Below are 24327 nucleotides of genomic sequence, written 5' to 3'. Positions count from 1 at the left end.
GGTATAATGTTGAATCAATACGACACAAGCCGCTTCCGGAATGAGGAAACTTTCGCGGTTGCGTAGATCGCAAACCGCAGCTGCGTCCTAATTGAAGAGTCTACTTCAATCGACCTAGTCATGCGAGAGCGACTCTCGGACTTCAACAAATGTCAGATTGGATTCCATGGCCCCGTTGGTTTAATATTTGTCGATAGGCTCTCGACGAAGCAAGACGCCGATAATTCCTCTTATTGTCATGAAGAGGTTGTGATCGTACTACACTTCGCACACCGAATTGTGATAGCATTCTCGGACGCGGACACGGGTAGCGACACATTGATGATAGTGGTATCCCCATACAATGCCCAGTTGAGGTTCATGCAGCGGGCATGGGACAAGCTTGCTGCGGCCAGCCCCAGGGCATTACTCGGCGTTGTGCATCCATGACGGGACCGAGAAGTCCGAAAAGTCCGAAGGGTCCTCTTCTACCGCTCCTTCCTGCCAGAGCAGTCGCGCACTAAGTCTGTTTGCGCACACCGCCTGCCTTTGACCGATCCTCAACACGCCACAGGCCGTGGGCAATTTCTTTTTGGGAACGATAATCACTTGAAGAGATTGGGCGAAGGAGTGTCAAGGCTCGGTCTTAGACGCAGCAGATGTAAACAGCGTATCTTGTGTAATGAGATCATAAGACCTTACTCAGCCAATTAAGATTATTGGAAAAGCTGTACACCCGCGTAAGGTGTATCCTGTGTCGTGCAATGATACGTTCCAGCCTCAAATTTGATATAATCCGTCCGGAATCCTCTCGGCCACGGATCCACAAATATCTTCATGTCTGTGTTCCGGCCTAGATCAAACACACGAAGTATCACATAGACTTTCGTTGGTGGGCTGAAGACGGGCACAGCACAATTTTTCATCTGTTCATAGTCAGCTATCATCATCAGATAGTAGACAAGAAAATTGACATACCCGCTCAAATTGGCTTGAACTCATATAGAACCTAGTATTGCAACCACTAGTTGTAGACTTGACCTCTAGGAAGTACTCAATCGGGTGCTGCGAAAAGTCATGATCCCGGGCGATGCCGTTCGGCATACTGCCAACGCAATGTTCTCTCAGATATTGCGTTAAGCTGCCGTCACGATCTGTGTAGACGAAATCTGCCGTCTCCCTTCCGTTCCAAGAACCTAGATTGACGTATCGAGGCTGCGCAAGCAGCTCGCGTCGCATGTTGCTGCGCCAATTTCCTTCACTGAATCCAGGAAGGTCCAGACTGCGGAGTATTTCGAATACCTACATTCCAGACATGTCAGCGTCGAGTCGCAGTCGCTAGGTAAATACATACGTAAGCTTCCCCCGAAGCGCCGATCCGACTATCGTGTGCTCTCTCGTCTGTGTGCCGGCTGCCAAATGTCTCTTCATGATCGTATTCGCGTGCAGGTAGATCATTGTCTGAAGCGTCGCGGTGTGCTCCTGGATGAGGCGAAGGGCGCCTCTCCCGGTTCCTCGCCCGAAACGCACTTTGCACGACCTCTTCAACGAATGTCTCGTAAAGCGGAGGACGCGATGTGCTTGTGTCTGGAGTCCTAGGGATTTGCTCATAGAGATCGCCTAAGCCCGCAGTAGACGCACGTGACACGGCAGTTGTGCTTGATGAGGGTGTTGGCGTTGCCCGCTCGAAAGCTTCCAAATTGTGACTGACTGGACTTGTAAGTGGCTCATTAGGACTGCTTGGTCCAAAAACAGGGGAAGCTGGAGCGCGGAACGTCGGCTTTGGAATCCAATCTACGGTGGTGATGTCTTGCTCAGACAAGATATCGTCCAGCTCCAGCAGATTACAACTCAAAATCTGGAGGATGGCCTGCGTCGCATTTAGATCAACGCCCATAATGCTTGCAAGAAGTTTTGGAAGCTGAGAACGGTAGCAGGATTTCCGTTGTCGCTCGTCCTTGGGAACATAGAAGTTGAGCTGACCACTGCAAAATTCATGGTGTACCGCCAGACGGTCACTACGAACTTTGATGGGTCCATTCTTGAGCTCGAGCACCAGGTCCGTACTAATACAGTCCGTGATGTAGATTCGTGCATTGGAAAGATGGTTGAAAAGCACCACGTCTCCGCGCAAGGCCTTCGTACTCTTATACCGTGCCGCGCAGCTAAGTATATCAGCAAACATCGTTTTGAACAGTCGTGCTCACCTCTTTATTTTGAGACGATTAACTTGCACTTACCAATACAAAGCGTAGGCTTTCGACTTGAACGCTCTGCTAAGAGACTGGTGTTCAATCGCACCCTCGCCCACAGCAGACTCTTCGCTCACCCTCTGTGAAAGATACTTGTCACTCAGTCCCATGTATCCAAACATCGTACTGAGTATATGCACTTCTTCAACCGAAAATTCAAGCAAGACATTCTGGATTTTGAAAGCGTCACCAAAGCGTTGGTGGTCATTGATGGCGAAGTCGTCGTCCTTCCCAACCAGCGTCTTGCTTCCGTTGTCTACCGCCTTGGGCAGGAATTTGACTTTTGCAAGACTTGCCAGAGACTTCGATAGGGTATCGTCGATTCCACTCTTTACTATCAGCCTACCAACGTCAATCAACCGTTGCCGGATAATCTCGACCTGCGGTGAGCGCTTCGTTGACATTTTCTTGATTTCATCAACAAGCATGCTCGGATTGGCCCTCTCCACGTGAAGCCGTTTGACGAAAAAGTCTTCAAGTTCTGGGTAGACCTGCGATAGCTCCACGTATCCGGCAAGGGGAAAGGGACTTAGCCACAAGCAATTACCCAAAGCATACGTCACCTCATCAGGACCCCAGACATAGGAATTCTCCATGAATGCATTTCTAGGCTTCGTCAGTTCAAGCAGAAGCTGAGATGGCACGAAGACTCACCTGACCCGGTCCCAGTCTGCGTCACTGCGCACGTTGTCGTCCAACCACTGGTAGATTTCTTCAAAGCGTAGTTTTATCACGGGATCTCCACTTGTGCTCATGGACTCGAGCTCTTCGATGATATCATCCAAAGTATAATCCGATATGTCAAGGGCCATCTTGAAGAAGGCCCCGAGATGCGGGACATGGCCGTAGTGTTGACTAAGAGGAACCTTCACCGTAAGGAACCTGGGGCCCTCCCAGACGTAACATGCAAGGTCGCGAATGCATAACTCATCCTCAGAGAAATAATAAACACAGTCAAGCTCCTCTCTGGTGACATTAGCATATTACTGGAAACGACTTTCGCAACTCTTACCTGAGATTGTCGAAGTCGCTCGCGGTGGCTAGGCCGGCCACACCTGTATACAGTTTTATGAGCGCTTCTTTCGGGTGTTGCGAACCCTCCTCCCAGTCGACGTAATTGTGAATGGTTGTATAGAAATCCAAGTCAACCTTGGACCGGACACCAAATTCACACAAAAACTCCCATTGAAGTCTTGTTTCCTGATTCCACTCCTCGGGAAGTTGTACGATAGGGATGTTATATCCAGCTCCCAATGGTTGAAATGCTTGCAATTCGGACATGATCTCAGTCGTTGGCAAGTAGCATTCCCGGAGTTCAATAGATTCACCCGAAGTGCATGGAACCTCCAAAAGTTTGAGTTGCTCAACAACAAGATGTATCTCGGTTTTGTACTCGTTCCAATGAGCTTTCAAGAAACCGACGAACTTATGAGGGCAGTGTTCCAGTACCGCAAGCATTGTCTTCGAAATCTTATGCTCCGAGGTATTGCCAGGCTGCAAGAGAGGAGGATGATACAGTGCACCTGTAACTAATTGAAGCCAGTCATTCCAGAAGTGGCCATGAACTTGGCTGTATGCATAGGGTCTCTCTAACTTCTGTAACTTTTCGTACACGAAGTTAGCTACCTCGTTTTGGTGACCTCCCTCTGTGAAGCTACCCGCCAGTAGACTCTGGGTGTCATACTCATTTGCCGACAGGAAGTAGATGGGCCTAGAACTCATAGCCTTTACAGCCTTAGTTCTCCCCACAGCAATACGGAGCCAAGATTTAAGCAGTGCAGGATGCGTATGGAAGTGAAACAGGTACCGAAATTCCATTAAAAGGTCGTCCACGCAGAAGATCTTAGCATGTGCTTTATGCTGCGCTTCGATATTCGAGAGCACCTCATCTTTAGGACAGTCTTGTACTCCCAGTTGGCGAAAAAGCTCTCCGCGATGAGGCAACAAAGCAGTCGTAATATCTACCAGGTGTAAACCGATGCTCGTGGGTATATCGATACCCTCAGTCGTTGGCAGATAGATCTTGCTGAGCCTGCCGGGGCCCGTTCCAGGCGCGCCAGTCCAGGATTTCCCCTTGTTGACTGGTATAATAGCCAGCTTTTTGACACGTTGCTGGATTGAATTGATCTTAAGACCTTGCAAGAGCAACTGAGCGCAGGCTTGTTGCCATGCATTGTCTGCTGTACGTGTTTTCAGTCTTGAGACTGGGCTTACAATATCTGCTTCAACCCGCGACAATGCTTCAGACCATTGCATTAATGGCACACCAAGGGATGCGAGTAATCCAATAGATGCTTGTTTATACTCTTTTGCGGGGTATATCTCGTCGGAGAGATCGCTGAAGATAGGGTCGCCTTCATGAAAGAAGAAATCCGGGAGTCGGCGTAGTTCTGCGGGTTTCTTGAGAACACCACTCTGCCAAGTTTCCAAAATAGGCAAGTTTTGTAGTCTTGACTTGATTGCGGGATATAAATGATCCCAGAAGGGTACACGCATGGGTTCCGTTGGCAGGAACTGAAGCCACAGATGTCTCAAAGGGTGGGCTTTGGTGGCGAAAGTGGCGACAGCATCACAAAATGTTTCTGCAACACCGGTCCGGAGGGCTTCATTCCAGGCACAATCTGACAAGGTCTCGCGATTTGTAGCTGTGATGAAATCAGACTGTATGATGAACTATAGCTCGTCAGAATCGAGAACCGCTTATCATGTGCTCATACAACTTGAACACTGTTCAGTGGTAAATTTGTTTGAATAAAATTGTCTGGGACACAGGATGTCTCGGGAGACCATTTCTAATCCGATAGAAGTGGAAACGTACCTGGATAGGCATTTGGTGCAACGGCAGATAGGCAAATACGTGCTGACCTGATGCAGAGATCTCCGGCTTCTTCGTCACAGCGTGAATGGGAAAGGCCAGTTCAACTGTGGCGTTGGTGCGGTGTAATCGCTCATTATCAGGTGGCAATGAGGTGAGGTGTCGAGTGAAAGTATAAAACATATCTTCGTGAGTTTTTTCCATTTCGCCATCGGTCGTCGTCCAATTCTGGATACTCACGATCCCGCCCCGGCCGTTGGCCACAAGAGTCTCCTTTTTTATCGAAGTTGTGGTCGGAGATTCGCTATCGGCAGTGGTGATCGTGATGACGCGAAGATTGTGAAGGTGTAAAATGGTCGTCTTTGGTATCTGGTCGATTGCATCAAGCATACGTTGGTGACCACTAGCGCTAGAATCCGAGAGTATGAGTTTTATCCTCGTGACGACACCGGGTGGTAATGCCTCGGGAGATGCATCCAAAGGAGTCACCATTCCCAGGCCATCGTCCTCCCGCTTGTGTTTGAACCGGAATGCCCAAAGGCCTGACTGCACGAATACTTCATGCGCAACAGAGAAAACGGACTTGAAGCCGAAGCCTTTCTCGCCGATGTGATTGTCTAAAGCCGTACTTTTCTTCGAACTTTTACCAGTCGCACAGATGGCTTCAACATTGGCGCGTGTGAATCCATCTTCGTTAGTATCAACGGTGAGAGTTGTTGGTGTTACGCTAAAATGTATGTACGGCGCATTGTTACACAATTTGGCGATGGAGAAGTCGGAGTCATCAGCGTTCTGTATCAACTCGTACACGAAGTGGTACTTGGACGAGTATAGTTTTCCTGAGATGCTGAAAGTTTTTCAGCATAAAATGACACATAGCTGGTACGACCGTCCCCTCACCTTTTCGTGTATGCAGCTTCCATTTCCCTGGCTTTGTCCACAAAACGCGTGATTGTCTGACGGCTCCTGTTCCTCATTGCTTGTACATCTCCTAAAGTCTCTTCGTCGAGATACCCTTTTTCAACCCGTATGCTCTCGAGAACGGCTTGCGCTTCGAACATGGTCAGCGGTTCCTGGTCTCCTAGATTGTCCACAGCATCTCTGTAACTCATTATAAGAGAGGCAGCATCGTCGGTCATTGTAGTAGTATGGACAACCTTAGCTTTGAATTAGATCCTTAACGTTTACCATTCAGGCTGAAGCCGCAGGTGTCGAAATTAGCATTATAATTCCTCTGCGCGTGTGGGGGATTCGTTCTAATAATCGGAATCAGTCCGAGCACTTCGATATGAGACAAGTGGACAGCTGCACGCTTCAATGAGTGTGGCTGGTCGTGACCCCTGATTGGGGGCCATCTTGCTGTGCCGCATGCAGGGTCGACCATCTCGAACCCCCGAAACGCGGAGCATGTCGCGTATGTACAGTCCGAGAGATGTCAACGCGCAAGCGCTAAGATAGGCCAATTGTATTCATTCTAGATTGTTCCGACATGCACGTGTTTAGTCCTGGTTAATTAGACACGAAAATAGATGTGCTTAGCAACGAGGGTTCATGACCCGACGATCGCATCATTCCAAGGTTTGTTTCCGACGCGTAAGGTCTCCAGGCAACATCCGGGTGAGTAAAGATAGGTTATTGAATCGTACCTTCGTTCCAATGTACACCATGCAATAAATGAGCGCAATCTATATTCTTCTGACCTTGTTTCCTTGCTTTATGGTACGCTTAGGAACACGCCCGCGTGCTATCGATGGCCACTTCTCACCGGCGGCGATGAACAATAGACGCGATCCGGTTGTAAGCCTGCGTCATTGGATATGCTGACATCAAAAGGAAACGAAAGACTCGACAGGAACGCGAACAATGCTGTTGTGGACGCAGTACACCCGGACAATGAGGCTGGTCTAGCTTACATAAGAGCGAGCACCGAAGCTCCGAACCTGAGGTACGTAATCCAATTCCGTTGAATCGTACATGCATCCCGCATTATCCGCCATATCCGTCAATGCGCTTGACATCGCGAAAGCGGAGTGATCTCAGACCACCAATGTAGCGAACGACTTGCAGTGCGATCCACTGATGGAACGCGGATGATATAGTCTATTCTCTTGCTACGAATCTCACCTGCGTTGTCCAGCCCGTTTCTACTGCTTGTCAGAAATCCTCATACTTCTCTCATCCAAATAGAACTTCCTGTTACTACCAAGCACTTTTGAATCTAGCCACAAGGCCGCGCCTGCTGCTCCATTAGTGCAGCAGCTCTCTCAACGCGCACCTCAACCCAACTATACGTCAAAGCAACAATCTAGAAGCTTTAGACCTTTCTCAGAATTATCTGGACCCAGCGGACGACGAAATCGTGCTCAATTACATCTACAGGCAGCTACTATAGTCCTGCGACCATCCTCATTTTCTCCCTCTTTCCCATGGCCTGCCCCATCCCTTCCGCACGAACCTATCCTCTCCGAAAACCTCCCAACCATACCCTTCCAGTTCCCCGCTACACTATTACCCTTCCCTCAACCACAACACACATCCACACTCTCTACGTAGGCCTACAGACCCATTCCGCCAACCCTGGCATCGCAGCTGCACTCAAGCAAGCCCAGCAGCAAATCCAAACATGGATCGAATCCTCAGACAGCGTGTACGAGACCTTGACACTACTCGACCCCACAAACGACGAATCCTCAAACAGCGTATACGAGACCTTGACACTACTCGACCCCACGAACGACGACCTCCCCGGGTCCCAAATCTGGGTATGCTACTGGACCAACAGCTCCGCACCTCCCTCTTCCTCTCATCCTCCAAACCTCGACCTCCAGCGCCTATGGAAGACCCTCCCCTCCTCTGCACGCTCCTCCATCGCCCTCTGGAAAGAGTCCTTCACAAACCCCACCTCCCGCCTCGAAACAAACTACTCGGGCACAGAGTACCTCCCCGGCCTCGCACGCCTGCCAGGCACGCAGGTGCGCGAGCACGATCTAGCGACGTACTGGGGTGCGGCTCGGGATCGGATTCCGGATTCTGCAAACGACCTATTCACCCGGCCTGACGGAGCAAGAGAGGATAAAGGAGTGCAGGAGGAAGCTGACGGGACAGGAAAGGTGCTTAGCGGCTCGAATAGCGAGAATGTAGTGCACATCCGCTCAGGCCAATGGTGGGCTAACTGCTCCCCGCCAGAAACCGCTGCATACGAAGAAAAGCTGGAACCTACCCTGCGCGCAGGACTGGCTTATCTCAACGCCCATCGAGCGGAAACGGGGTGTATGGGAATTCGCTACTTGCGCAACTCTCCCTCCTTCTCTTCCAACCCTTCCATCAAAAGCGACGAGGAAGAGCGAAAAGAAACATGCGGCGCAGGCTTCTTCCACAATCTCGAGGATTTAGAAAGGTGGAGTAAGACCCACAGCAGTCATTTGAAGATCTGGCGCGGGGCGCTGGCGCATTACAAGGCGTTTCCGGAGGACAGGAGGTTGAGGACGTGGCATGAGGTCAGTGTCATCAAGGAGGGGGATGCGAGGTGGGAGTATGTGAACTGTAGGGCTGGGACGGGGTTATGGGGTGTGTGGCGTTGGAGGGGGAGATGTTGGAGGCGTAGTATACGATTTGGAGGCGAATTATTTAGAGGCGAATCATGTGAAGGCTTGATGCAGTACTATCAAATTTGAAAGCGGGTCATTAAGGCTTGATAATGTTGTGGACTTTTTGATTCTGATCCAAAAAAGGCGGACGAGGTATCTCTATCGTACTCTACGTAACTGCGCCGTCTCAGCGGTGTGCTCGCACTCAGCTTTTAACACCCTCTACATGAAGACCTCGAGGTTGAACTCGACGGTGCTGACGGGATACGGCAGCTCGAACTTCTGCAGCACCGAAGGATGCAGAATGCCAAAGACACCGATGGTGTGATTTTTGCCGTCGAGATTGAGCTTGATAGCGGCGGAGTGTCCCTTGAGGAAAGTCGGGTCTGCGCTCGTTAGTACCAACCTACACAACTTGGTCATCGCGACAACTTACCGTCAAGCTCTTCAATCCAGTACCCACCAAGCTTAGGATTCTTCAACCCCTCTTCCCTCGTAATGAACACCGACCTCAGCATCAGCATCAACCGATCCAGCAGCCCGTGTACCTGCTCGAATCCGCTAGTCTTTCCCATGATGGCCGCTCCGAAATGCCTCTCGTTCCTCGTCTTCCTCTCCTGCGACTCATCCTTGAAACCGACGTCGCTGACCTCGAAGACCTTGATGGGCACGGCGTGATGCCTGTTCGAGTTGATCGTCTTGAGGAGACCCGGGAGCAGGGACGTGCGGACGAGTTGGTATTCAGCGGTCTTGGGGTTGGCGAGCTTGATGGCGGTATTGCCATCGTCCTTGCGGTTGAGCCACGCGAAGTTCTCCTCATGAGAGCAAAGAATCAGTGGGAGGACTTCTGTCCAGCCTGCTGCTGCAGATTCTAGACGGACTATGTCGGCGAGCTTGTTGATGGGTAGGGGCGCTGCGACAGCGGAAGACTTGTTGGGGTAGAAGCGGGGGAGCTTGTTGAAGCCGTATGCGATGGCGTAGTCCTCCATGATGTCGGCTTGGTGGAGCACATCTGCCCTGGTAATGGGCACGGCGACATCCAAGATGTTCTTGTCTGAGCTTGACGGCTTTACATCGTGGCCCATCTTCGCTAGAAGCTTTGAGATTTCATCTTTCGGAAGGTCAAGGCCGGTAACTTGATTCAGATAGTCAACCTCGGCGGGAAAGACTCGCGGAGTAAGGTCTGGCGCTTCTCTTGACTCGTTATTGTGCGGCGAGATAATCTTGAGCGGTTCTATTGACTCTGCGTAGCCTGCGAACATAGCGACTAGTATGTGATTGACGATTTCAACTTTCGTCTTGTCCAACGCTGTGATCTCGACCAAGACATTTTTCGTGTCGAGGGTGATCTTGCTGTGGTTTCCGTTTATAATCGGCGGTAATGAGAGGACGGTGCGGTTGGAGTCGTAGATCACTGGGTAGACCGGGGAGTCTCGAATGATGTGCAGGTAGCGGCCGAGATGCTTGTCTTTCTACTCCGGGTCAGTTGGGGTGATCACGCGGATATCAAGGACGCACATCGTAGAATTCCATGAGCTCCTTCCCGTTCATCTCCTTGCTCTGGTTCAGGGGAGTGAACTTAATCTCCTCAGGCGATAGAGCTTCGTATGTGAAGGGGCCCTTGATAGCTGTACATCTTTAGCACGTGCCACTTATCGATCTTTCCCGCGAAACATACTGTCAAGATCGTGCGTTCCAATTGATACCAGCGTCCTCTGTCGCGCCAGATTCTGGTGGAGCTTGTCCTGCAGCGCGATGAACGAGTCATAACGCTCTTGGGTGAACTTGATGTTCCGTAGTACGACACCGGAGACCAATGGCCGAATCTGTGTTGTCTGCGACAAAGTCAGTTTCCCAGACCGTTCCTCGGGTCGAATTGCATAGACGCACCTCCTCCTTCACTGTGATCGTTTCGAGCTCCCCAGACTGGGGCGGGGAAAGCTTCCATTTGGGTAGCTGCTGTTTCTCTAAGAAGACCCGCAGGTTCAGTGCAATGCCCTCGAAGCATAGCATGTCATATCGGTTGGCGGGTATCTCGATCTTGAGTTGCGGTGGCTGCGCCTGGTCCTCAGGCTTCGTGCTTTGGCTCGTGTCCTCGTCCAGCTCGATGCCGAACTCGAAGCATAGCTCGTCGAACTCTTCTGTTGTGTATTCCCTCTCCAGCTCTTTGAAGAGGGCTGCCTTGTCCACGGTAATGGTCGGCATGGCGGGCGTTTATCGTCGTATGCGCGGGGCAGAAGTGGTATGGTGGGGCAACTGAGGAAGTTGCGATGGGTGCAATCGCAAGAAGCTTCGGTGCTTCGAGTTAGTTCAGACTGTGCAAGAAACCCCAGAAGCTAGAATCCACACACCAGAGCGTTCTGCGGCGGACACAAAAGTTGACTCAGTAGCCCTCTTCTGACTCAATTCCGAGAGCCATTGGTCGCATCGGAAGTTGAGCGGCCCGACCTTGTCTCCGACGTGCGACCCACCAAGAATGCGTTCGAGCGGCAGCGGGTGAGCAACGGCTGTAAGATTTTAGTCGAGTTCACCTATGTCATGCCAGAAATGTCTATTTGTGTGAAGCTGCGTTGGTATATATTTATTTAGGGTATCCTGCATTCCAGAACATGCAGTCGGCGTGCCAGGACAAACAAAACGCCCGCCTATGCCTGCCAGCGCATGGCGATCCATGATCAGCCATCTTCGACAGCCCAACCCCATACTCATTCAATGCCTGTTAGCAATCCATTAAATCATGTTGGAACTCCGAACCAAACATCCCATGCATGCCGGTTATGATGCTTTCCTCCGCCGAAGCCTCCGATATGTCCTAAAATGTGCCATCTCGCCGTAATCTGTGCCCAGCACACGGCCCTAGATATGGTCCCCAAGATGGGGTGGAACATGGTTGCAGAGAAGAGTCGCCCGCTGAATCGAATATCGCTAAATTGTAAGACGAATCTAATCTTTCCAATCCCAAACTTGCTTCAAGAAATGGGCCATGTTAACTTTTTTCGTCTTCATCTCAAGCATCCATGGGTGATCTAGCATGCGCCATGGCGAGGCTCGTCGCGGGGGTTCTTTTTCAAGACTAATCTAGGTCAGCGTCATGTCGCTAAATTCAATAGAGTGAAACCTACCAGCACTCGATGAAATACTTGAAGTTTTCGGACCACCGGATGCCGTTCTCTGGTTCGTCTTTGAGCTTCGGAATCGGTTGTCGCACAATGTAAGTGAGCAAGTCAATGAGCCCAGCGCGAGGGTTCATTTCAGTACCATCGGCGGGGAACGGGAACCTGTGTTGCGCTACCTCTAACAATGTGACGCCCAAGCTCCACACGTCACTGGTGATGGTGTAGCTTTGGCCAGTGATCCGCTCAGGCGCCATGTAGTATGACGTTCCGATGAAGGTGTTAGCGTCTCCCTTGGTACCGAACTCGCCGGAAACACCGAAGTCGCATAACTTGACTTGTCCGTTACGACAGAGAAGGATGTTGCTCGGCTTGATGTCACGATGGATGATGCGACGCGCGTGAAGGTAGGTGAGGCCGTTGAGGACGCCTTCTGCGACTTTGCCGAGGACCTTCTCGCCAGTTCGACCGCCCAATTTCTTGACTTCGCGGTATACAGAATCCAGGGATCCACCTTCGCAGAATTCCATGGCAATGCTGATGGTTCCGGTGCTGTCATCCACAAAAGCACCGTAGTATTTGCAGATATGATCACTTGCGCATTCGCGGTTGAAGTTGAGCTCGCGCACGATCTGTTTCTTGACATCTGGGTCTGGGTTCGTTGTGATGATCTGATATGTCAGTAAGCTGGAATAGGGAGGTAGATGTTGGAACATACCTTGAGAGCAAACACCTTCGTTCCACCTCTGAGCACGCACTTGGTTACTGCGCCCCCAGCACCCTCGCCTAAATTATCCTTCTCTTCGATCAAGCCTTTTGCAGAAGCTGCTTTGAAGCCCACATCGTCCAGATCATCCACATCCAGAGGTGCCCCTTTTTCGGCAGCCAATTGCTCCAAGTCGGGCAGCGGCTGGCCGCTGCTCTCCCTCTCCATGGATGGAGCGCTATCACTTCCGCCGTGGGATATCGCCGAGATGGGATCCGAGCCTCTCTGCAGGCCTGGGAACCCGAGGGCCCCGTTGAATGAGGAAGCTGAACCATTTGCTGGGACCTCGCCAAAGCTCCCGGATCTCGAATGCGCGCTCGCATCGCTTGAGCCTCCCGCTGGTGAAAGGCCAGGACCAATCTGTAGTGGTGGCAGACCCCTAGGCTGCGCACGACCTTCGTGCGGGGTCTGATTGGTGCCCATAGGAGTCGACAAGTGTAGCTTCGGAGGGGCGGGTCTGCCGAGTGTCTGCGCATCACTTGTGCCATTTACGATAGGCCGTGCATGAGGCGATGGGGGTATGGAGAGCCCAAGGCGAGGTGTACGGCTGCCACTCTGAGAGCGGGCGCCAGGGATCGGCGGTCGGAGGAGTGGCGCGGGGGAGGACATGATGGGCTGGCTCGAGGGTGACGACTGCGTGTCCGGGTATGCGAGGTGTTGCATGTAAGTGTCTTCAGACTTGCGCTTTCACGCAGCGATCCAAGGCGAACAGAGGACTGCAAGCCTCGTGGAGTTGGGCGAGACGCGGTGGGTGCGGCCCGTGACGCGGTGATGGAAGGATCGTTGCAGACGGGTGGAGAGTATCTGATGTCGCAGCTCGCAGTGGGTGTGACGACAATGAGGGGTGTCGTGTGTGTGGAGGATCGAGGTCGCACGTGGAGAGCTCCTGGAACCCAGCGGGGCGGATAGCTGCCGTCAGCCGAAGGACGCGGACCGACTCTCCCACGGTCCTGCTAATCCAGAAGACGCAGGTCGTGGCAGCAACGGAAACAGCGCCGTTGTGTGCTTTCGTAGTGTACCGTCGAGCGCCTGCCTCCTAGGCGAATCAGTGACGTGGGCGGCCGCGAGTCGAGGCTACTGGGTGCAGGTGTGGGACGATGCAGGCGCGGGCGAGCGGCTGAGTGTAGGTTCGAGATGGCAGTGGGAAAGCAAGCAAATGCAGCGGATGTGAGTCGAGGAAGGTTTCAGAACAGTCGCCTTGGGAGGGGCTGTCGAGGCGTGGTAGTGGAGGTGGTGGAGGAGTTGGCGCGTGCGAGTGATGAGGCTTGCAGGGAACAGGAATGGGCCGTGGGCGGGAAAACAGCCTGTGACGGCAGACGAGCGCACGTGAAGCACAGAGATAGATACAATGTGCGGCGCGGCGTCTGAGAGAGGCAAAACGAGCGTGACGAAGGATATCGAGTACGGACGAGCTTGGGGAGACACCTGGGGAAGGAGGTTGCGTTGCGGCGCAGGCGCTTTGCACCCCGCTTGAGTGGCTCGATGGAAGTGGGACTCTTGCAAGCGCTGGAGGAGGCGCCTTTTTGAGTGGATTCTGTCTGTTTCAAGACCCAACCCGCAACGTAGACGCCTCTTATTCGAGGGTCTGGGCTAATGAAGCATGCGCTGGAAAGGGGAGGTCGCGTCTGACGTTGGCATCTATGTGTCTACGTAAATACATCATCGACCAGCATCGTGCAGCAGCGCAGCCAGCGCAAGCCTCAGGGACTGCATGTTTCCCGAACCGTCGCTCCCCCAGGCCCGACAGACCAGCTCCCGCCATGTCCCCCTGGCCACCACGCGGCTGGCCTCCGAACCCTCCACACCCGCAGATCGAAATGGTGGACACACGACCACTACAGGTGGCTGACGTTGGACCTGCTGCTGAGAACACTGCACACGCTCTTCCATGGCCGTGAGGAAGCCGAACGTGGCAGCAAGTTGAATCGACGAGGCAGCTTTCTCTGACCTCGAAGCCCCCAAAGCCCCCAAAGCCCCCAAAAGCCCCAAAAGCACCAAACTGGACCCAGGATTGAGGTCCCGCAAAGGAATCGAGCCCTGGACGACGTTTCTGCACTGGCGCGAGTATGGTACGAACTTGGCAGGGCCAAATCCGCTATGCGGGGTCCATTCCACACACACAACCCTCCCATCGCTCGTCATCTTATACGACTGACGCGATAGGAAGTCTTGGGTTCGAGTCGTATCGGCAACGGCCAACAGTTACCCCCCACGGGTTCTAATCAGAGCCGATAGTATGGACGGTCCCTCTGACAAAGAGGCCCGGAGAAGGTTCAAGTGCAAGGCAGCCCACACAATAGCTGACCCTAGTCGATGGATCTGCTGATTACATCAGGTTAGTATTGGCCCACTGTAGCCGCTTCCAATATTAGCACCTGCATGCCCAATTGATGGGTTGTCACGGTTTGTCTTTATGCCTATGCACTTCTTTGGTCACAAGATGATGCAGCCAACAATGGTGCCTGTGTCCAGGAAGAGATATTGGAGGGTTATTGGCAGCTAGCATGGAACTCGCTTGTCTTCTACCTTGGTCAAGTAGTCATTCCTTACTTCGAAATGCTCATCAAGGTACGCAGGCCAAATCGTACTATCCCAAGCTCAGCAGCCCGTCATCATAGCCACGTGCAACAACAGTTACGATGAGCGATACGAGCCTTGGCATCTCGTGTTCCCAGTTTGTCGGCATCGATACCAGGGTGACGCCCGTTGCAACCTCGTTTAAACCTTCCTAGGTGTCATCCTATGGTCGAGATGGAGTGCATCACGAAGCTTTGCGTTGCGCACTCTACTGCACGACCAAAACCTGGCCCACGAACCGCGTGGCAACAGGATGAGAATGTACTGCCAGGCAAATGATCCCAGAATACGACACTCCAGACGATTTACACACAAGAATCTCCGCCTCGTGTCTGTACATATTCCACAGAACGACCCCTCGCCTCTCCAGCTGTGGCTGTACCTGGCTTGATACGAGGATCTACTGTCTACACGAATGCGTCCCGTAGCGTGTGACGAGCGATTACAGTGTACTGTAAGTACTTGCAATGCCATACTAGCATGCCTTCTCGTGTTTAGCTCTAAGCCTGCACACATCGGCGCACTGCCACAGGTGGCGTTTCGTATAACGCTTCGTAACACAGCCTTCCCCAACAAGTCGGTCGAGCAAATGCTCCCCCTGCACGACCTATCAGCGAAGAAGGCGACGAGGAGGAAGAGGAGGTGGAGGAGGGTGTGACTCGTGAAATATCATTACATGAATTCTTCAACCGCGTAGCTAAGCGAGAGCAGAGTCGGGGGGTGCGGCGCCTTCAGGCCAATCGGAAGGATTCGACGAACATCCTCAGTCTGTCCGCGGATACCATTGGTTCGGCCTACGGTGAGCTATGCTGCTCAGCGAAGAGAGGTCTGTCTCTTCTTTTAATGGAGATGATGGTCACGGAAATGGTCATACATTGTGCTATCCATCAGCCAGGGCACTCCTTAATACATGCGTCGTGGAAAGGCTTTGCGAGGAAAGCGCAGCAACGCAAACTGGGGTCTTCAATACGCTTCACAATCATCCCAACCGTAGCATGACTGGTCGCACAAAGACTCTGTTAAGGGATCTGTTCAACCAAGGGTGCCAAGTGCAACTGCCTCAGCAACAGAGGGCAGCCGCGACCAACTTAACGTCAACGATGACTCAGAAATTACTCTCATTCTATTCCTCTGAACTGCAATAACACGCTTTCATTTGACGTATACACATCAGCCCAAGGGCACAGCATCTATCAACCAGAGGCCAGCGCCGAGATAACAGCACTCGGAGACACTGACGGTATGGCCGAGCCTGGAGGCATGTAAATCACAGGTGCCGGCGGAATCGAGATGAAGACTACCATGACGGCTGAGAAGCTGGAAAGATGTTAGCTAACGCACTGATCGTCTAGCAAGGGTCACTTACGCTGCAGTGGCTCCGAATATCTCAGTCCTCTTGCTGGTACCCTGCGTCAGAGCGATCAGACCTATAGCGAAGACTAGCGAGAACCCGGCAAGGCAAAGGAGAAGAGCTTTGAGGCCCTGGAGCTGCGACAGGACGGATATGGCGATGACTGGCAAGAGACAAGCGACAACGGTTGAGATGCCGGATGTCAACCTCAACGCGCTGTTCTGCGACCATGAGACCAACGCCTTCTCCTTAGGGGCCTTTTTCGCCCAAGGGGCTGCAGGACCAGCAGGGTTTTCCGCGACATTGCCGTTGACATTCTGTTCAACATCATTCGGGCCGTTGCCTGACTTTCGTTCCTTCCGCTTCTTGAATGATCTGCTAAACGGTTTCCACTCGGAAGCGTACCAGTGCGTCAAGCCATCCACCTCTGTCTGAGGCGAGGTGAGCGCTAGGTCTGGCTCGTACATGCTCTTTGCAGGCCGCCGCATCCACACGAGGCCCCAGAGAAGATTGCCAAACTGCGACCATAGGCTTTTCTCCTTATCGTCGGGATTATTCTGGAGTGGTCCCCAAGTATTCACCGCTCCGCCCTCATCGAGGGCTCGTATATTGAAGTCACCACATTCTCCATTGCGTAGCCACTTTCGGAGCGTGCGCATGTTAAACGGCTCGGGATCTGGCAATGCGCATATCTGCGAGTACTGCAGCAAGGCCTTATCTGGATCGTTTTAGCTGTGTACGGCTAACTATGCCAGCCGTCTTGAAACATACTGTACTCTTTCAGCACCGTCCGGATCATTCGCACCGTTTCAAGTTGCTCTGAGGCGTTCGCTTCGTTAACCAACGTATCGGCGTACAGTGCGTACTTTTTGCGCTCGGAATGGGCCTTGTCAGCATGCTCCAATTTCTGGAGCTTCTTTCTAAGGCTACTAAGCTCGACCTGATAATACAAGAGGCTCTTGACATTCAAATCGCGAAAACGAGGGAAGGCTGCGAAGTCCGGCGTGTCTGCCATGAGCTGAGCCAACTGAGGCCAGCCTTGAACTGCGTCTTCAGGCAATTTGCCTTCCGCACTCGGGATTTCATCTTCGTCTTCGTCGCTGTCGCTCGATATGGTGTCCAAGCTGGAGCAAAGGCTGTCGGCGTCGGGCTCCGCAGCGTTCTGCGGGAACTGGGGCTTGTCGGGACTGTTCACTGCGGTTGCCGTGGCTGAGATACTAGAGGTGCGATCTGGAGTCAAAGGGCGCTCGTCCATCTTCTGCAGTTCTATGCTCATATTGCGAGCCTGTTCGTTAGGACCAAGTTCGATTTCTGGCTTCAGAAATCGCGGCAAGAGGTTTGCGGCTTATATTTTGATGGCAATCGGCAGGTCAGGCAATGAGGCGCAGCTTCACTTCGTCACTGCAGGTTACTGTGGCAAGCGATGCATCTGCTCAGTTCCGGCCTATCATCGTCAAGTCGCGCAGGGCTCTGGTCCATTCGGATGCTGCCAACTGCAGCGGGTTACCCTCGTGAGCATCGACTATGCAAGGTAAGTCCAGCGTGCATGCACACCGCCGACTTGGTCCATAACTGCTTGCAGCTCTAGCTTTAGCTTCTTGAAGGACTCGAGAGTCATAAACCGGAGTGGCTTTCCATGTGGTTTCCTCGAAAGACAATTGCTGCCTCACACCTCATATCGCTCCATCTCTCCCTTTTGCCGCCCGATTTCTGAACTCTCTCGCCAAATGTATCCCGTGGCATGCGCCATGGCGTCCACGAACACCACCATCAGCCATCGTCTAGCTGGACCAGCAGTTACGCATGTCCACTTGTCTCGAGGAACATCGTTGGCTTTCGCAGGAGAGAACCGGTCTACAGGAAGTTTCGAGGTTACGGTGCAGCCTCATATGAGTGCGAGCTCACGTTGGGCAGCCCTTCAGATTGTCAGCAAATCGAGTCTATGACTGGAGCACGGTGCGAATTTACCCCTCCTCATACTCAATCCTCAGCTGTTACCTCGGCGATCGCCGAAACCCAAGATCAGGCAACGGCACAAGGCTGATAGCTGAGCAGCTTCTTGACCGATCAAGACCTGTGTCTGCGCCTTCCAGGTTGAATCTTCAGCCTCGCGCTAGAGAGCTGAACACCCCAGCCTGTTCATGCAACCTCCACCAGTTCCCTGCCTGAGGCTGTAAGCCACCGCCGAATGAACGACAAGTTCGAACCACCTCACAATAACTTCGCGGTAGGTTCGCAGATATCGATGAGGGAAGTCGCGCCACATCGTGCGGGCACGCAAGCTTTCATCGCGATTTTGGACGTCGTGTTGTTTCTCCTAGGCCGACTCAATCGACAAAGCGTATCCAAACGGTTGAAGCAGTACTATACTGCTGAACGCCTCAAGGCTCAAGCGAACCGCTGCTACGTGATAGCATTACGGCCATCTTCTGGCAACGCCGGATTGTTGGTGTGCGCAGGCGACAGTGGGGGCCGAGGATGATGGGCAATGCTCAAAACATCTTTTGCGAGATGCCGCGGAATCAAAGCAGGCGGACGGCGGAAGGATAGGAGAAGTGAACAGTAAGAGATGGAAGGACCTTCTTATGCCACAGGTGCGCAGCTGAGTGCAGCGTGACCCAATATCAGGGATAGAAACCTGACATCGCGGCATATCGCGCTCGACATGACCCCCGCGAGCGCTCAGCCAACGGATTACTCGCCACAACCGACCCCCAAAATATTGATGGCGGCCAGGGTAGCATCCCCCGACACACTGATGGAGGGCGGCGCAATCATCCGCGTGGTCGATTCCTGGCCCCAAAGCCAATACTTCGCCTACTTCATAAACATTGCTGAGTGCACGGCCTCCACGTTCCAGTCAGTGCTGCGCAGAACCGGTGACAGAGGCTTTTACCCCCGCTGCGATGAGGCTCAAAATGGCCCCTGGAAACACAATTTCGCTGCCTTGCTCGTCTGATTCATAATGAACGACCAGACGTCTAGCTCAGCCTGCCTACATTTAAGCCTTCGTCCTTCCCCGAGTTGCGGCACGGATATTACCAAAGATCCCAACTTACTATTTCAAACTGACAGTCAATATGAGTCAGACTCCAGCTCTCAGTGAGTTCAACCTGCTAGGGGTATAATCCCGAAGTTTGGACGCCGTGTTGCGGCTAGTCTTACCCTAAGATCCTCCATACGGTGTCCAGACTTTGACCTGCACCATACCTCGGGCCGGCCACAGCTAACCACGCAATCTACGCAGACTCAAACAAGAAGGGGCAGCACCTCTCCGTGGACTTTGAGAAGCTACCACGTGGTCGTGCATCTTCCGTCTCAGCACAAACCATCGTAGCCGAAAACCCAGAATTCGAAGCCAGAAAAGCAGCCATCAAGCGACGCCAAACGCATGTTGCCGTGGTGGAAGTATCGTGGTGGCAGTGCTTCAAGGCCGCGCTATTCGGTCCAAAGAACTTGAAGAGGGAATTGGCGGCCACTGTCGAAATCGCCGAAGTAGAAGACACCCATGCAGAGGTACGATGTGTTCTTTTCAAAAGTCCAGCGGAAATATTAACTTCTACAGTACTTCGATGAAAGAGATAACTGGTACACACTCACAGTATCTGCTTACAAACGCGATGGCGGCAGCTTTGCTCCAGCGCGATGCGTCCTCGACACCGGCAATACCCAAGGCAACTTTATCTCTATGGATCTTGCGCGTCGTCTTGGCTTCGCCGAATCCGACATTCAGCCTTTGACACCAAGGGAAGGCAATGGTGGCATGGTTGCCACTGGTGAAGTACACAAAGTGTTGGGGTTCGTTCGTGTATCGTGGTTCTCGCAGACCAGCCCGAGAGTGTTCAACCAAATGCGCTTCTTGGTATCAGAGACAGCGCCTGTTGATCTTGTGATCGGCACACGGTCCATCCAGAAGGAGAAATTGCTCAACCCTCCGAATCTGATGAATGCAGACAATAAGTTTGTAGTCGTGGACAAAGACGACGGTTAGTCCAACATGTTACTACCTCTGCCACGCACCCACTAACGCATAGACAGATCCGATCAGCGAATCCCTCGTTAGCAACATTGCAAAGCTCGAAACTGTTGTCCTGCAAGCTGAGACGGTGATCAAAGATACAAAAGAGGGCACCAAAGAGCGTGTCGCCGCAGACAAGGCGTTGAAGAAGGCCAAAAAAGAATTGAAGAGAGCTAATCTGAAGAAAGCCTTGAACGATGTAAAGCTTGGCCTGAAGAAGCAGAATACGGAGAGGACGCAGAGGGCCTTGATGGAGAAGAAGAAAGGCCTGGAAGCGAAGCTGGAAGGCAAAAAGAAGAAAGAGAGCTAGAAGTAAGATGTATGGTTGGTCGGGCGCTGGGCATTAGATGGAGAAAGGGACAAGATGTGTCTATGGCGAGAGGCGTTATTATCTGGTGTTTCTCCTTTCTGTTACATACCCCTTCACAATTATTGATGCTCTTTCTCATTTCCTTATTCAATTTCCAACACATAATACGAAAAATGCATTGCTTCATACTCTAGTCCAGCAAAATTACTTACACGTTCGAATTTCATGAGAACCTCGAGCGCGACGTAGCGGAGTCACCAAACACATCAAACTCCAGCAAGATTGACATAACGTCCAGGAATACGCACTATGCTTCCTGCAACATTCGCGAACGTTTGAAGTGTCCTATAGATCGCTAAACTGACCGAGGCATTCAAGCTTGTAGTGTCACGTTTCACGCTACGTTTTGACAACATGGCCCCAGCTCCATCGCGTCTCGCGTCGACTTTCCTTTACACAATCACTTTCGCATATAGGAGTAGTGCTTCAAGTATAGTCGCTTTCAACAGGCCTAGACATCGACAATGCAAGAGAGTTCCGTTTATCCGCCCCATGCATAGCTACCTATGGTACCTGAGGTTAGCAGTGCTGACAACTCCAAACACCTTAACATCCACAGTCCCTATCGTGCCTTTCCTAATCCGGCTTGCCCACTCCATCGCTTAGCTCCATCTTACCCTAGCGCACGGCTACTCGCGCCGTCTTGGTGTCTCAGACGGCCATCTGAGGCTTTCCATTCTAGCACTGGCCACGCGCTGAAGCAATCCAGCCTCTTGCAGCATTAACACGATACTTAAGGCATAGCTTCATCTTGCCATCTTGCAGTATAAAACCCACTTGAGCATCGCACAAGGAAGGTTCTGCAGCCACTCACTCCATTACATTCTACTGTCTATTTACTGTCAGTTTTTTCACACATCGCCGGTTCGATTATATTCTTTGCACGCTACACGCTTACCGCTGTATATTTCATCTTTAAAGAAAGGAGCATACACACCCACCCACCGCCACCATGAAATTCACCCTCGCAATAACCCTCTTCCCCCTCCTCGCCCTCGCGGCGCCCAAACCTCAGAATGACAACCGCCCGGTTCCGACCGGCGCTTGCTGCGTTGCGAATACGAGCCTGAAGCAGGATGTTTGTAATGTTAATGGGCAAACTGGGCGGTGCGTACCGGACGACATTAATAACTGTGAGTGTATAGTTGGTAGGGAAGTGAGAGTGAGAGTTGGGCTAATGGATGGTGGACAGGCGGTGCGCAGTTGACGTGCATTGAGGACGCGAGGTTGACGTGTGATGCGAATACGTTGGAGAGGAGGAGGCCGCTTTGTAGGAGGACGCCTGGGGCGTGAGATAGGGGATAATGGTGGGAAAGGGAACCTGTTATTATTGTTGGGCGACTGAAATGTTGAATCGAGGACAGGCTCTTGCTGTGTCTTGCTTAGCACCTGAGTCTCTCTGAGCACATTATCACCTGCTGTCAAGCAACGTCCGTGGGAATAGCTGATGTGACTTTTGTTGGGTTGTTAAGTGGTATGCTTAGGATGGAACCATGGAACGCGAAGGCGCTTTGCTAGTACTAATAGTGCAGTCAACCTCTGTGTCGCCTTCCTACTTCTAACTCCTACTTCTTCCACACCCCCTTGTCTACATTCGACTTTATAAATTGCACAGCTTGTGCCGCTGATTGGTGATGTGAGGGAGAACTTCCACCTCCACGATGTTTATCACTCTTAGAGCTCTCCTATCACCTGGTGCTCTATTCAATATGCGGCTTTCGACGGTACTAAATCCACAGACGACGGCGCCGAGACTTCCTCTTCGCTGTCCACAGCCTTCCTATCCCCCCTTCTCACAAAGTACCAGCTTGTACATATCGCCGCCAAGCACGCACACAATAACCCAATCGAGCAGATATAGCTGACCCTATACGTCGGCCCAAACTTCGCCTGATAAATCTGCGGACCCACAATACCCATTAATTGAGCGCTCGCGTTCGTGATACCAATCGCCAGCCCTGCCGTCGTAGTGCCCTTCGCAGCGCGGATGCGCTCCGGCCACATGAGCGCGAAGAAAGACTGCGATGCGGCGGTTGCAATCATGACGAAGATGTATTTTGCGACGGAGTTCTTGACCGTGATGAGGAGGATGTAGCAGATTATCTGGGTGACTTCGACGGCTAGACCGGCGATCCAGGGGGATAGGCGGCCTGTGTGGATGAGGTAGGCTAATGAGCAGAGGATGACGAAGACGAGGGTGAAGGGGGGCTGGATTACGTTAGACGGATTGCACTCCTGGGGAGAGGATTGTAAAGCTTACCATTGTCATAACCTGGCTAATGGCAGTGTCGGAGATGCCGAGCTCGTATATGACAGTAGGTAAGACGAAGGAGATTCCCCAACCGCCAATGCCGTGCGTAATCCAGATCATCAGGAAGGGAACGAACGTTGGGTCTTTGAACAGAGATACTGCTTGCTCCCGGTTGAACGTCTTTGCTTGCATAGTGGGTGCCTGTTTTGGAAGATCATCGAGGACTGCCTTGCGCTCGGTCTCGTTCAGAAATTTGACAGTCTCGGGGTAGTTCGGAAGGGAAAAAAATGTGATAACCGCAAAGAATATAGCGGGCATTCCTTCGAGGATGAAGAGCTTTGCGAAAGTCAGCGATGGTAAAGTTTATAAAAGTTCCCATGTTACTCACCCATCGCCAACCAGCCAATCCACCAGCGCCGTTCATGAATGATATAGCATACGCCAACAGGCCGCTGATTGTTCCCGAGAACATACCACATGCGTAGAAGAATCCAATTCTCAGCGGCAACCTCTCAGTCCTATACCAAAAGCTGAAGTGATACAGCACTCCTGGATAGAACCCTGCCTCTGCAGCGCCCAAGAAGAACCTGCAGACAAGGATACCTGCATAATTCTGCGTTGCCCCCTGGCACATGCTTATAATACCCCACGTAAGCATGATCCGCGACATCCAAACATTGGGGTTGAACTTTTTCAGAGCTAGCGTAGCGAGCGGTTCGAGGAACATGTAGGGATAATAAAAGATGGAAAGCGCCCATGCCCATTGTGAGGATGAGAGATTGCCGAGCTGACGACGGATTCCATCTCCAGATTCGAGATTTATGATGGCCGAGTTCGAGATGTTGGAGACGTGTATGCGCATGATTAGGTACACGAATGCATACCAGAGGAGAAGGCGCTTGTCGACTTTGCGATGGGCGGCTTTGAGAAGAGCATCGTTGTTGTTTCGGGGCTCAACAACTGGTGATGCAGGTGAGACGACCTTTCCTGGTGGAGGCAGCTCATTCGGCAGTTTCAAGGAATTGGCCATTGCAGTGATGATGGCTTTGTCGATCCGGAAGAGGCGCGATATGAAGGGTCTGATGGAGCTCAGAACGAATGCCAATGTCTCATAACAACAGTTTTCTTGGAACAAAGCATCTTATACCGCCCAAGTCCGTTTTACCATCGTAGGATATCGGGTTTTCGCTCCATTGATTCGAAGACCCTGCGAAACCTTTACTGAATTTAGCATAAACAGACGCCTCG

The 24327-nt window shown here is 52.1% G+C and overlaps 7 protein-coding genes across 7 annotated transcripts; 2 read left to right on the top strand and 5 right to left on the bottom strand.

Annotated features, from left to right (window-relative positions):
• Window positions 1-405: 405 nt before the first annotated feature.
• Window positions 406-6185, bottom strand: N0V89_001498 (uncharacterized protein; the record flags this gene model as incomplete). The annotated part of the gene is made up of 8 exons (XM_056210309.1): window positions 406-480; window positions 958-1281; window positions 1334-2144; window positions 2220-2837; window positions 2886-3197; window positions 3244-4745; window positions 5050-5893; window positions 5947-6185. 8 exons carry the CDS (start codon window positions 6183-6185, stop codon window positions 406-408), a joined length of 4725 nt encoding a protein of 1574 aa, XP_056077131.1.
• Window positions 6186-7472: 1287 nt separating this feature from the next.
• On the top strand, window positions 7473-8720 carry N0V89_001497 (uncharacterized protein; the record flags this gene model as incomplete). Its single annotated transcript, XM_056210308.1, has 1 exon — window positions 7473-8720. One exon carries the CDS (start codon window positions 7473-7475, stop codon window positions 8718-8720), a length of 1248 nt encoding a protein of 415 aa, XP_056077130.1.
• Window positions 8721-8855: 135 nt separating this feature from the next.
• FRS1 (phenylalanine--tRNA ligase subunit beta) lies at window positions 8856-10838 on the bottom strand (the record flags this gene model as incomplete). Its single annotated transcript, XM_056210307.1, has 5 exons — window positions 8856-9019; window positions 9070-10105; window positions 10152-10261; window positions 10312-10468; window positions 10524-10838. The coding sequence occupies 5 exons, from the start codon at window positions 10836-10838 to the stop codon at window positions 8856-8858; spliced, it is 1782 nt and encodes a 593-aa protein (XP_056077129.1).
• Window positions 10839-11751: 913 nt separating this feature from the next.
• Window positions 11752-13121, bottom strand: MKK1 (Protein kinase C signaling pathway involved MAPKK protein; the record flags this gene model as incomplete). Its single annotated transcript, XM_056210306.1, has 2 exons — window positions 11752-12417; window positions 12465-13121. 2 exons carry the CDS (start codon window positions 13119-13121, stop codon window positions 11752-11754), a joined length of 1323 nt encoding a protein of 440 aa, XP_056077128.1.
• A 3161-nt stretch (window positions 13122-16282) lies between these two features.
• On the bottom strand, window positions 16283-17716 carry N0V89_001494 (uncharacterized protein; the record flags this gene model as incomplete). The annotated part of the gene is made up of 3 exons (XM_056210305.1): window positions 16283-16406; window positions 16456-17158; window positions 17212-17716. The coding sequence occupies 3 exons, from the start codon at window positions 17714-17716 to the stop codon at window positions 16283-16285; spliced, it is 1332 nt and encodes a 443-aa protein (XP_056077127.1).
• Window positions 17717-19520: 1804 nt separating this feature from the next.
• On the top strand, window positions 19521-20768 carry N0V89_001493 (uncharacterized protein; the record flags this gene model as incomplete). The annotated part of the gene is made up of 4 exons (XM_056210304.1): window positions 19521-19542; window positions 19688-19956; window positions 20006-20426; window positions 20479-20768. 4 exons carry the CDS (start codon window positions 19521-19523, stop codon window positions 20766-20768), a joined length of 1002 nt encoding a protein of 333 aa, XP_056077126.1.
• Window positions 20769-22532: 1764 nt separating this feature from the next.
• N0V89_001492 (uncharacterized protein) lies at window positions 22533-24109 on the bottom strand (the record flags this gene model as incomplete). Its single annotated transcript, XM_056210303.1, has 3 exons — window positions 22533-23036; window positions 23089-23415; window positions 23468-24109. The coding sequence occupies 3 exons, from the start codon at window positions 24107-24109 to the stop codon at window positions 22533-22535; spliced, it is 1473 nt and encodes a 490-aa protein (XP_056077125.1).
• Between the last annotated feature and the right edge of the window lie 218 nt (window positions 24110-24327).

Source organism: Didymosphaeria variabile (genome assembly GCF_027946475.1).
Source record: "Didymosphaeria variabile strain IMI 356815 chromosome Unknown scaffold_1, whole genome shotgun sequence".
NCBI classification, from domain to species: domain Eukaryota; kingdom Fungi; phylum Ascomycota; class Dothideomycetes; order Pleosporales; family Didymosphaeriaceae; genus Didymosphaeria; species Didymosphaeria variabile.
This window is presented reverse-complemented; position numbering and strand designations above follow the sequence as displayed.